The sequence below is a fragment of the Myxine glutinosa genome, chromosome 2 (assembly GCF_964187855.1).
Source record: "Myxine glutinosa chromosome 2, kmMyxGlut1.1, whole genome shotgun sequence".
Lineage (NCBI taxonomy): Eukaryota > Metazoa > Chordata > Myxini > Myxiniformes > Myxinidae > Myxine > Myxine glutinosa.
The window spans coordinates 262,707,637-262,720,527 of NC_136262.1; the positions used below are offsets into that span (position 1 = coordinate 262,707,637).

General features: G+C 44.8%; 1 protein-coding gene across 2 annotated transcripts in view; it reads right to left on the minus strand.

Annotated features, from left to right (window-relative positions):
- Nucleotides 1-12,891, minus strand: part of LOC137420587 (Kv channel-interacting protein 4) — a 443,715-nt gene that overhangs the window by 9,986 nt on the left and 420,838 nt on the right. Inside the window, exons 4-6 of one of the 2 annotated variants that reach the window (XM_068105773.2) lie at nt 12,224-12,294; nt 2,385-2,492; nt 1,919-2,023 (exon numbers count right to left, since the gene is read on the minus strand). In XM_068105773.2, coding sequence (XP_067961874.1) covers nt 1,919-2,023; nt 2,385-2,492; nt 12,224-12,294 — 284 coding nt within the window. Of the gene's footprint in view, nt 1-1,918; nt 2,024-2,384; nt 2,493-12,223; nt 12,303-12,891 lie in introns of both variants that reach the window. The other variant, XM_078772523.1, reaches the window with a different exon arrangement.

A 12,891-nucleotide genomic window follows, 5' to 3' on the forward strand; every position in this document is an offset into this window, starting at 1 on the left:
TTTTGTATTTTTAGTTACTTTTCTGAACATTGTGTAATTTGATTTTTCATTTGGAAGTTGTGGGTTACAATGTGTAAATAAAGATGGAAAACAAGTTGATTTAATGAAATTTCATTCCAGGCAACAAAAGGTGAAAAATTTGAAAGGGGTGTAGACTTTCTTTAGGCACTGTGTGTGTATATATATATATATATACCCTGCAAAAAAAGAAACGCAAAAGTAGTAAAATCGTAAATATCTGACAGAGTGTTGCCGATATCCATACAAAATTAATACCAAAAATGAATCGGTCATTTCTGCATGGATTGGGATTGATTTGTGTGGAAAGAATGAGGTACTCCAGAAATTTGGCGAAAAGATGGAACAATCGCAAAAACACAACAACATGAGAGCCTGGCACCGAAACACACCAACATGACATGCACGTGCAACATCACTTGTGCGGCTATAAAAACGTTGGGTTTTCATTTGCATGCCATCACAATCTTACAGCAAGTGAACAGCGAAAACATGCCACGGCTCACGGATGAGATTCTTCGGCCACACGTCCTTCCCATTTTGCAACAAGCGAACGTCATTTTCCAACAAGACAACGCCCGACCTCACACGGCAAGACCGACGACGGCCTTTTTGAGGAATCACAACATCCAGGTCCTGCCATGGCCCTCCAGGACTCCAGATTTAAACCCAATCGAACATTTATGGGATGCACTGGATCAACGACTGCGAGCACGTCAGCGACAACCACGGAACCTCCGACAGTTGGCACAAGCACTGCAGGCAGAGTGGGTGAACGTTCCCCAGGCCCCAATTCGGGATCTGATTGCTTACATGGGACGACGATGCCAGTCAGTTTTGGACTCTAATGGTGGCCATACAAGATATTGAGCACAGATGACCTTCACCTTGAAAATCTACTGTTCCACATGTGCCATATGGAACCTGGGTCAATGAGAATGGTGTGTGCCAATTTTGAACAATCGATTACTATCTGTTGATTATTTATATGATATATAAAATATACATCTAAAATCACTTTTGCGTTTCTTTTTTTGCAGGGTACATACGTATCTATCTATAATTCCAGTAATCTCTGTTTGTACGTTTGTACGTTTGTCTGTGACCGCTGTTTCTCGACAACCACGGGTCCGATATACTTTTAACTTGCCAGGTATATTGCTGGGGACCCGAGGATGTGCCTTTTCAAGGTTTCATATTAATCGGACAATTACTTACCGAGCTATGTCCAAAAAACGATTCAACCAATCAGAGAGCAGCGAACTATCGCGTGTGCCGAACGTGGCGGACACACTCTGCCTCGGATGGCACATTTGAGAGCGTATTCATTTATTTCACGTTTGCAAACTATGTTGGCGTTAAACTATGTTTTTAAACTAATAAAAACGAATTTGCGATTCATTCGCTTTCCTGCGCGTTTGTGCACGCGATGGCGATTTCTTTACCAAACTCCGGAAGCCGTTCGCTTTGGACCAAACCATTTCATGTAAATAGAGGGGGGGGATATAATTTTAGATATAGATATAGTACGGGCAATGCCCTAGTATATATAATGTGCCTCACTGACCAGGTCCCTCCGCATCATCCCGTTTCAGCCCTTCGCTCTCAAGGTTCGGTACACCAGTAAAGGTGGAGGTGTTTAGTCAGTCAGTCACTCTTTTTCTTTTTTTTTTTCTCTCTTTTTTTTTCTCTCTCTTTTCTCTCTTTTCTCTCTCTTTCTCTCTCTCTCTCTCTCTCTCTCTCTCTCTCTCTCTCTCTGTGTGTGTGTGTGTGTGTGTGTGTGTGTGTGTGTGTGTGTGTGTGTGTGTGTGTGTGTGTGTGTGTGTGTGTGTGTGTGTGTGTGTGTGTGTGTGTGTGTGTGTGTGTGTGTTTTTTCATATATGGGGTTTACTCTTGATACCTGGAAGAACTTTTCGACGTGTTCATATGGTGCCTCCTCCTTGATGGCCGGAAGTGTGTATTTTCCCATCATGTCATAAATTGCTTTCATGATATTCAGCATTTCCTGCATCAAACAAAAGGCATCCCGTAGAAAGAGGGCATTTTGAATGACCTCCACATTTTAAAAATATCCCATTAACCAACTTAAAAAGGGACGAAAAAGGACATTTAATCCCATCATATTTCTCATTTATTGTGGGTGGCTATTTTTCCCAAGCCATCATTTGCCATATTTTCACCCAAAAACTACAACACCACATGCATCACAGCTCACAAAGACACAGTCAATACCTACAATAGTTCAAGACCTCACATCAGGGAATGTTATTTGTGGAAATTGGGAGAAGAAAAAGAGTGGATGGGAGGGGGGACAGAAGAACTGGAAAGCAGAATGGCACTGGAGAGGAAGGCCTGGTGTGCTTCACCTCTCTGGTGACGTATCCATCTTTGTTGATGTCATACAGGTTGAATGTCCAGAAGAGTTTTTCATTTACCGTTCCTCGTAGCAACAACGAAAGACCCACCACAAAATCCTACAAACAAACCGGAACATACCGTGAGCTTGAACTTGACAACATCCTGGTTACTCGACTGGACAACATGGCATCCAGTGCCACTCGGTCTTTGTTTTGTTTGATAACCAGGATCAGGATCTGGATCTGTGTTTAAAAGATTCAAGGAGAAATTATATATTTGGTTTGTAGTAAATTAAAGATATTATTGGATATGGTGCTGAATGTGAATGTTGTTCTGCACGACAGTGTGGGTGTGGAGTGTTTGATCAAGTATCTCGGTGTGGGTACTGGGCATGATTTTTGGTTAAGTACCGAGGTGTGGTTTCTGGGTAAGTGGTGGTTAAGTACCGAGGTGTGGTTTCTGGGTAAGTGGTGGTTAAGTACCGAGGTGTGGTTTCTGGGTAAGTGGTGGTTCAGTACCGAGGTGTGGTTTCTGGGTAAGTGGTGGTTAAGTACCGAGGTGTGGTTTCTGGGTAAGTGGTGCTTAAGTACCGAGGTGTGGTTTCTGGGTAAGTGGTGGTTAAGTACCGAAGTGTGGTTGCTGGGTAAGTGGTGGTTCAGTCCCAAGGTGTGGTTGCTCGATAAGTGGTGGTTAAGTACCGAAGTGTGGTTGCTGGGTCAGTGGTAGTTCAGTACCAAGGTGTGGTTGCTGGATAAGTGGTGGTTAAGTACCGAAGTGTGGTTGCTGGGTAAGTGGTGGTTCAGTACCAAGGTGTGGTTGCTGGGTAAGAGGTGGTTAAGTACCGAGGTGTGGTTTCTGGGTAAGTGGTGGTTCAGTACCGAGGTGTGGTTGCTGGATAAGTGGTGGTTAAGTACCGAAGTGTGGTTGCTGGGTAAGTGGTGGTTCAGTACCAAGGTGTGGTTGCTGGGTAAGAGGTGGTTTAGTACCGAGGTGTGGTTTCTGGGTAAGTGGTGGTTCAGTACCAAGGTGTGGTTGCTGGATAAGTGGTGGTTAAGTACCGAAGTGTGGTTGCTGGGTAAGTGGTGGTTCAGTACCAAGGTGTGGTTGCTGGGTAAATGGTGGTTAAGTACCGAGGTGTGGTTTCTGAGTAAGTGGTGGTTAAGTACCGAGGTGTGGTTTCTGGGTAAGTGGTGGTTAAGTACCGAGGTGTGGTTTCTGGGTAAGTGGTGGTTCAGTACCGAGGTGTGGTTGCTGCATAAGTGGTGGTTAAGTACCGAGGTGTGGTTTCTGGGTAAGTGGTGGTTCAGTACCGAGGTGTGGTTGCTGGATAAGTGGTGGTTAAGTACCGAAGTGTGGTTGCTGGATAAGTGGTGGTTCAGTACCGAGGTGTGGTTGCTGGATAAGTGGTGGTTAAGTGCCGAAGTGTGGTTGCTGGATAAGTGGTGGTTCATTACCGAGGTGTGATTGCTGGATAAGTGGTGGTTAAGTGCCGAGGTGCAGTTGCTGGATAAGTGGTGGTTCAGTACCGAGGTGTGGTTGCTGGGTAAGAGATGGTTAAGTACCGAAGTGTGGTTGCTGGGTAAGTGGTGGTTCAGTACCAAGGTGTGGTTGCTGGGTAAGAGGTGGTTAAGTACCGAGGTGTGGTTTCTGGGTAAGTGGTGGTTCAGTACCGAGGTGTGGTTGCTGGATAAGTGGTGGTTAAGTACCGAAGTGTGGTTGCTGGGTAAGTGGTGGTTCAGTACCAAGGTGTGGTTGCTGGGTAAGAGGTGGTTAAGTACCGAGGTGTGGTTTCTGGGTAAGTGGTGGTTCAGTACCAAGGTGTGGTTGCTGGATAAGTGGTGGTTAAGTACCGAAGTGTGGTTGCTGTGTAAGTGGTGGTTCAGTACCAAGGTGTGGTTGCTGGGTAAGTGGTGGTTAAGCACCGAGGTGTGGTTTCTGGGTAAGTGGTGGTTAAGTACCGAGGTGTGGTTTCTGGGTAAGTGGTGGTTAAGTACCGAGGTGTGGTTTCTGGGTAAGTGGTGGTTAAGTACCGAGGTGTGGTTTCTGGGTAAGTGGTGGTTAAGTACCGAGGTGTGGTTTCTGGGTAAGTGGTGGTTAAGTACCGAGGTGTGGTTTCTGGGTAAGTGGTGGTTAGGTACCGAGGTGTGGTTTCTGGGTAAGTGGTGGTTAAGTACCGAGGTGTGGTTGCTGGATAAGTGGTGGTTAAGTACCGAGGTGTGGTTTTTGGGTACGTGGTGGTTCAGTACCGAGGTGTGGTTGCTGGGTAAGTGGTGGTTCAGTACCGAGGTGTGGTTGCTGGGTAAGAGATGGTTAAGTACCGAAGTGTGGTTGCTGGATAAGTGGTGGTTCAGTACCGAGGTGTGGTTGCTGGATAAGTGGTGGTTAAGTGCCGAAGTGTGGTTGCTGGATAAGTGGTGATTCAGTACCGAGGTGTGGTTGCTGGACAAGTGGTGGTTAAGTACCGAGGTGTGGTTTCTGGGTAAGTGGTGGTTCAGTACCGAGGTGTGGTTGCTGCATAAGTGGTGGTTCAGTACCGAGGTGTGGTTGCTGGGTAAGAAATGGTTAAGTACCGAAGTGTCGTTGCTGGATAAGTGGTGGTTCAGTACCGAGGTGTGGTTGCTGGATAAGTGGTGGTTAAGTGCCGAAGTATGGTTGCTGGATAAGTGGTGGTTCATTACCGAGGTGTGATTGCTGGATAAGTGGTGGTTAAGTGCCGAGGTGCAGTTGCTGGATAAGTGGTGGTTCAGTACCGAGGTGTGGTTGCTGGGTAAGAGATGGTTAAGTACCGAAGTGTGGTTGCTGGGTAAGTGGTGGTTCAGTACCAAGGTGTGGTTGCTAGATAAGTGGTGGTTAAGTGCCAAAGTGTGGTTGCTGGGTCAGTGGTAGTTCAGTACCAAGGTGTGGTTGCTGGATAAGTGGTGGTTAAGTACCGAAGTGTGGTTGCTGGGTAAGTGGTGGTTCAGTACCGAGGTGTGGTTGCTGGGTAAGTGGTGGTTTTGTACCGAAGTGTGGTTGCTGGGTAAGTGGTGGTTCAGTACCGAAGTGTGGTTGCTGGGTAAGTGGTGGTTAAGTACCGAAGTGTGGTTGCTGGGTAAGTGGTGGTTAAGTACCGAGGTGTGGTTTCTGGGTAGGTGGTGGTTAAGTACCGAGGTGTGGTTGCTGGATAAGTGGTGGTTAAGTACCGAGGTGTGGTTTCTGGGTACGTGGTGGTTCAGTACCGAGGTGTGGTTGCTGGGTAAGTGGTGGTTCAGTACCGAGGTGTGGTTGCTGGGTAAGAGATGGTTAAGTACCGAAGTGTGGTTGCTGGATAAGTGGTGGTTCAGTACCGAGGTGTGGTTGCTGGATAAGTGGTGGTTAAGTGCCGAAGTGTGGTTGCTGGATAAGTGGTGATTCAGTACCGAGGTGTAGTTGCTGGACAAGTGGTGGTTAAGTACCGAGGTGTGGTTTCTGGGTACGTGGTGGTTCAATACCGAGGTGTGGTTGCTGCATAAGTGGTGGTTCAGTAACGAGGTGTGGTTGCTGGGTAAGAGATGGTTAAGTACCGAAGTGTGGTTGCTGGATAAGTGGTGGTTCAGTACCGAGGTGTGGTTGCTGGATAAGTGGTGGTTAAGTGCCGAAGTGTGGTTGCTGGATAAGTGGTGGTTCATTACCGAGGTGTGGTTGCTGGATAAGTGGTGGTTAAGTGCCGAAGTGTGGTTGCTGGATAAGTGGTAGTTCAGTACCGAGGTGTGGTTGCTGGATAAGTGGTGGTTAAGTGCCGAAGTGTGGTTGCTGGATAAGTGGTGATTCAGTACCGAGGTGTGGTTGCTGGACAAGTGGTGGTTAAGTACCGAGGTGTGGTTTCTGGGTAAGTGATGGTTCAATACCGAGGTGTGGTTGCTGCATAAGTGGTGGTTCAGTACCGAGGTGTGGTTGCTGGGTAAGAGATGGTTAAGTACCGAAGTGTGGTTGCTGGATAAGTGGTGGTTCAGTACCGAGGTGTGGTTGCTGGATAAGTGGTGGTTAAGTGCCGAAGTGTGGTTGCTGGATAAGTGGTGGTTCATTACCGAGGTGTGGTTGCTGGGTAAGAGGTGGTTAAGTACCGAGGTGTGGTTTCTGGGTAAGTGGTGGTTCAGTACCAAGGTGTGGTTGCAGGATAAGTGGTGGTTAAGTACCGAAGTGTGGTTGCTGGGTAAGTGGTGGTTCAGTACCAAGGTGTGGTTGCTGGGTAAGAGGTGGTTAAGTACCGAGGTGTGGTTGATGGGCACGAATCTGATTAGGTACCAAGATCTAAGGCTCGTCGTGGAGCTGCCACACACATCTCACACACCTGGACATACAGACAAATGAATATGCAGATACAGTACAGATAGTTTGATTGCCATATGTAACATCCATGAATTTCCAGAATGACATTGGAATTCTTTGAATACGAGTGCCTCAATTAAAAGTATCATTTGACACAAAAAGAAAAGCACAAAAGAAAAGAAAAACAGACATAAAAAAAAAATCAAGATTCATGGTTTAAAAGTCGGACCACACCAGGATAAAAGGTGTTCCTGAAACGGTTTGTGGATGTTTTAATACTGCGGTATCGACGGCCAGAACGTAGTGATTCGCGAACATGTTAAATGCAGGAAGACTGGAATCTTTAATATTTGAGGCTTTCGCAAAACATCTGGATGTGTAGATAACTTCGAGTGCAGGTACAGTAGGTCAATACCAATGATCCTCTGCACATCACGAACAACTCTTTCCAACAACTCGAGGTTGTGTGCAGTGATGTTTCTTGGGTCTCACTATCTGCCATGATCTTTCCTGCGAAAACCACATTTCCAAGCTGGCCTCCAAAGCCAGTCGCCGACTGGGCATCCTCCGTCGTGCGAAGTCCTTCCTTGGCACGCCTGAGCTCCTCACCACATACAAGGCTTTCATCCGCAGCTCAATGGAATACTGCTCTCCCTTCTGGGCCGGTGCTCCTGCCTCACACCTAGCTCGTCTTCACGCTGTTGAAACCAAAGCTTTCAGAATCATTGGAATCTCCTGCGATGACGCTACCTCCGAGGGCCTTTCACTTACTCACCGCAGGCAGGTTGGTGGTCTTTCAGTCTTCGACCGACTCCTCTCCGGTCTTGCTCCCCCAGCTCTCTCTGGGCTCTGTCCCCCAAATATTCCTACAGGTCGCACAAGATCTGCCTGCAACCCTCTTTTGGTGAAACTGCGAAAATCAAGACTCTCTATTCACCTTCACTCCTTCACTCCTCTTTTCTCCCACCTCTGGAACAAACTCCCCCACTCTCTTCAATCCCACTCCTCCCTCAACAACAACAACAACAACAGGCATTTTAAGGCCACTCCTCCCTCCAGGTCTTTAAAACAGCTGTTCACCACCATCTCTTATCTTCCCCCATCCAAAACCTTGATCTTTTCTACCCCCACTAAAACACCCCCAATCCACCTCTTTCAATCCCCAACTTCTTTCCTGAAATTCCTAGTAGTGTTCATTTGCTTCAAACCGTGTACCTGTACCCCTCCCTCCTTCCCAGCCCTCTCCCTTCCACAAATCTACCGACGTCCCTGTTCTCTACTGTTGCACTTCTGTGCTTCCCTCTCTCTCCCTCTTGTCTCCTGCTCCCTTCTTTGCACGTTTTATGTGTCTGTGCATGTTTTCATGTTTCATGTGTTAGCTCTTACACGAGCCTCGATTCTGTATGGAAAAAAAACAAAAAAACAAAACAATAATCGATCCCGTAAAAACACTTTCAATAACTCTGCGGTAAAGTTCACTGAAACATCGCTATGCATCCTGATTTGTTCAGCCGTCTAAATAAGTACAGGTGCTTCTGGTCTTTTTAGCGATACTTTCAGTATTCAGAGTCCAGGACATATCAGATGAAATGTGGATGCCCGGGAATTTGAAGGAATATCAGATGAAATATGGATTCCCCGGAATTTGAAGGAATATCAGATGAAATGTGGATGCCCCGGAATTTGAAGGAATATCAGATGAAATGTGGATGCCCTGGAATTTGAAGGAATATCAGATGAAATGTGGATGCCCCGGAATTTGAAGGAATATCAGATGAAATGTGGATGCCCCGGAATTTGAAGGAATATCAGATAAAATGTGGATGCCCCGGAATTTGAAAGAATATCAGTTGAAATGTGGATGCCCCGGAATTTGAAGGAATATCAGTTGAAATGTGGATGCCCCGGAATTTGAAGGAATATCAGTTGAAATGTGGATGCCCCGGAATTTGAAAGAATATCAGTTGAAATGTGGATACCCCGGAATTTGAAGGAATATCAGATGAAATGTGGATGCCCCGGAATTTGAAGGAATATCAGATGAAATGTGGATGCCCGGGAATTTGAAGGAATATCAGATGAAATGTGGATGCCCTGGAATTTGAAGGAATATCAGATGAAATGTGGATGCCCCGGAATTTGAAGGAATATCAGATAAAATGTGGATGCCCCGGAATTTGAAAGAATATCAGTTGAAATGTGGATGCCCTGGAATTTGAAGGAATATCAGATGAAATGTGGATACCCCGGAATTTGAAGGAATATCAGATGAAATGTGGATGCCCCGGAATTTGAAGGAATATCAGATGAAATGTGGATGCCCCGGAATTTGAAGGAATATCAGATGAAATGTGGATGCCCGGGAATTTGAAGGAATATCAGATGAAATGTGGATGCCCCGGAATTTGAAAGAATATCAGTTGAAATGTGGATGCCCTGGAATTTGAAGGAATATCAGATGAAATGTGGATACCCCGGAATTTGAAGGAATATCAGATGAAATGTGGATGCCCCGGAATTTGAAGGAATATCAGATGAAATGTGGATGCCCCGGAATTTGAAGGAATATCAGATGAAATGTGGATGCCCCGGAATTTGAAGGAATATCAGATGAAATGAGGATGCCCTGGAATTTGAAGGAATATCAGATGAAATGTGGATGCCCTGGAATTTGAAGGAATATCAGATGAAATATGGATGACCTGGAATTTGAAGGAATATCAGATGAAATGTGGATGCCCCGGAATTTGAAGGAATATCAGATGAAATGTGGATGCCCTGGAATTTGAAGGAATATCAGATGAAATGTGGATGCCCCGGAATTTGAAGGAATATCAGATGAAATGTGGATGCCCCGGAATTTGAAGGAATATCAGATGAAATGTGGATGCCCCGGAATTTGAAGGAATATCAGATAAAATGTGGATGCCCCGGAATTTGAAGGAATATCAGTTGAAATGTGGATGCCCTGGAATTTGAAGGAATATCAGATGAAATGTGGATACCCCGGAATTTGAAGGAATATCAGATGAAATGTGGATGCCCCGGAATTTGAAGGAATATCAGATGAAATGTGGATGCCCCGGAATTTGAAGGAATATCAGATGAAATGTGGATGCCCCGGAATTTGAAGGAATATCAGATGAAATGTGGATGCCCTGGAATTTGAAGGAATATCAGATGAAATGTGGATGCCCCAGAATTTGAAGGAATATCAGATGAAATGTGGATGCCCCGGAATTTGAAGGAATATCAGATGAAATGTGGATGCCCGGGAATTTGAAGGAATATCAGATGAAATGTGGATGCCCTGGAATTTGAAGGAATATCAGATGAAATGTGGATGCCCTGGAATTTGAAGGAATATCAGATGAAATATGGATGACCTGGAATTTGAAGGAATATCAGATGAAATGTGGATGCCCCGGAATTTGAAGGAATATCAGATGAAATGTGGATGCCCTGGAATTTGAAGGAATATCAGATGAAATGTGGATGCCCCGGAATTTGAAGGAATATCAGATGAAATGTGGATGCCCCGGAATTTGAAGGAATATCAGATGAAATGTGGATGCCCCGGAATTTGAAGGAATATCAGATAAAATGTGGATGCCCCGGAATTTGAAGGAATATCAGTTGAAATGTGGATGCCCTGGAATTTGAAGGAATATCAGATGAAATGTGGATACCCCGGAATTTGAAGGAATATCAGATGAAATGTGGATGCCCCGGAATTTGAAGGAATATCAGATGAAATGTGGATGCCCCGGAATTTGAAGGAATATCAGATGAAATGTGGATGCCCCGGAATTTGAAGGAATATCAGATGAAATGTGGATGCCCTGGAATTTGAAGGAATATCAGATGAAATGTGGATGCCCCAGAATTTGAAGGAATATCAGATGAAATGTGGATGCCCCGGAATTTGAAGGAATATCAGATGAAATGTGGATGCCCGGGAATTTGAAGGAATATCAGATGAAATGTGGATGCCCTGGAATTTGAAGGAATATCAGATGAAATGTGGATGCCCCGGAATTTGAAGGAATATCAGATGAAATGTGGATGCCCCGGAATTTGAAGGAATATCAGATGAAATGTGGATGCCCCGGAATTTGAAGGAATATCAGATAAAATGTGGATACCCCGGAATTTGAAGGAATATCAGATGAAATGTGGATGCCCCGGAATTTGAAGGAATATCAGATGAAATGTGGATGCCCGGGAATTTGAAGGAATATCAGATGAAATGTGGATGCCCTGGAATTTGAAGGAATATCAGTTGAAATGTGGATGCCCCGGAATTTGAAGGAATATCAGATAAAATGTGGATGCCCCGGAATTTGAAGGAATATCAGTTGAAATGTGGATGCCCTGGAATTTGAAGGAATATCAGATGAAATGTGGATGCCCCGGAATTTGAAGGAATATCAGATGAAATGTGGATGCCCCGGAATTTGAAGGAATATCAGATAAAATGTGGATGCCCCGGAATTTGAAGGAATATCAGTTGAAATGTGGATGCCCTGGAATTTGAAGGAATATCAGATGAAATGTGGATGCCCCGGAATTTGAAGGAATATCAGATGAAATGTGGATGCCCTGGAATTTGAAGGAATATCAGTTGAAATGTGGATGCCCCGGAATTTGAAGGAATATCAGATGAAATGTGGATGCCCCGGAATTTGAAGGAATATCAGATGAAATGTGGATGCCCCGGAATTTGAAGGAATATCAGATAAAATGTGGATGCCCCGGAATTTGAAGGAATATCAGATGAAATGTGGATGCCCCGGAATTTGAAGGAATATCAGTTGAAATGTGGATGCCCTGGAATTTGAAGGAATATCAGATGAAATGTGGATGCCCTGGAATTTGAAGGAATATCAGATGAAATGTGGATGCCCCAGAATTTGAAGGAATATCAGATGAAATGTGGATGCCCTGGAATTTGAAGGAATATCAGTTGAAATGTGGATGCCCCGGAATTTGAAGGAATATCAGATGAAATGTGGATGCCCCGGAATTTGAAGGAATATCAGATGAAATGTGGATGCCCCGGAATTTGAAGGAACTCACAGTCTCAACTTGTTGATCGTCAATGCTGATCGGGGCATGTGTAACACAAGACTTCCTAAAATCCATGATTCGCCATAACGAACAAATACGAGACACACAACACAGGGCCGTTCTTCCAGAGAAACAGCCACTGAGCTTGGCGGAAGTGACGGCACTTCCCGGGGCACTCTGGGAACGGGCGACAGCACAGCAATGGTGCCACCTTTCTCAGTACACTCAGCGTGACATTTCCTAAGGAGGACTTTTCTCATCCCCATGGATGCCAACCTATGGGGATTTGTACGAAGATGGGCTTGGGATGGTTGCTTGTTTGGATTTTCCACCAAATTGGAAGTGTGAAAACAAGTTTGTGGATGCTGGGTCTGTGTAATTGTGTACCAAGATGTGTATGTATGTTTGTATGTATCTGGCACACGCAGAGAGACACGCGGAGAGACACACAGAGAGAGAGAGAGACAGAGACACACAGAGACACACTTACCTTAAAGTTGACAGAGCCTGTGTGTTCCATGTCGAAGGCATTGAAGAGGAAGTGTGCATACGTTCTGGCATCTGCACAGCCCGCTCAGACAATGGAAGTGTCATAATTACAACGTTACTGTCCTGCATTAATAAGGAACAGGTATACAAGGTGAAAGGAACAGGTACGCCGAGGTAAAACGTGTATGATGTCCATATCAGTATCAGGCAGCACTGAGCACACGTTTGTCAACCTTTTGCAATATCCGACAAGGCTCGAGAGTTGTGTGACATTTACAAACATGAATTATCACACCTGTTAATAAACTCACGCTCATGGAGTTTCCGGGACAAACAACAAATCTCACAAATGAAAAGAATATTTTTTTAAACAACATGCAAAATTGAAATTTCGCATCAACGTTATTACGTCGTATGTAATGAGATCCAAACATTACAAAGACAATTTCATTAAAAGATAAAATACAATTATGAAGGAAGACATTTGTCCATCACCGCCTGGAAGTTTAAACCATAATATGGAATGTTTATTTAAAATGTCCATAACGGTCATAATGTGCAATTTCACAAATGTGAGAACTTATTAAACGAACAAGGACTCAATTCCAGCAACATCGCACCACAAGCTCCATTCACACATTCATAAAGCATATTCACACACACACATAC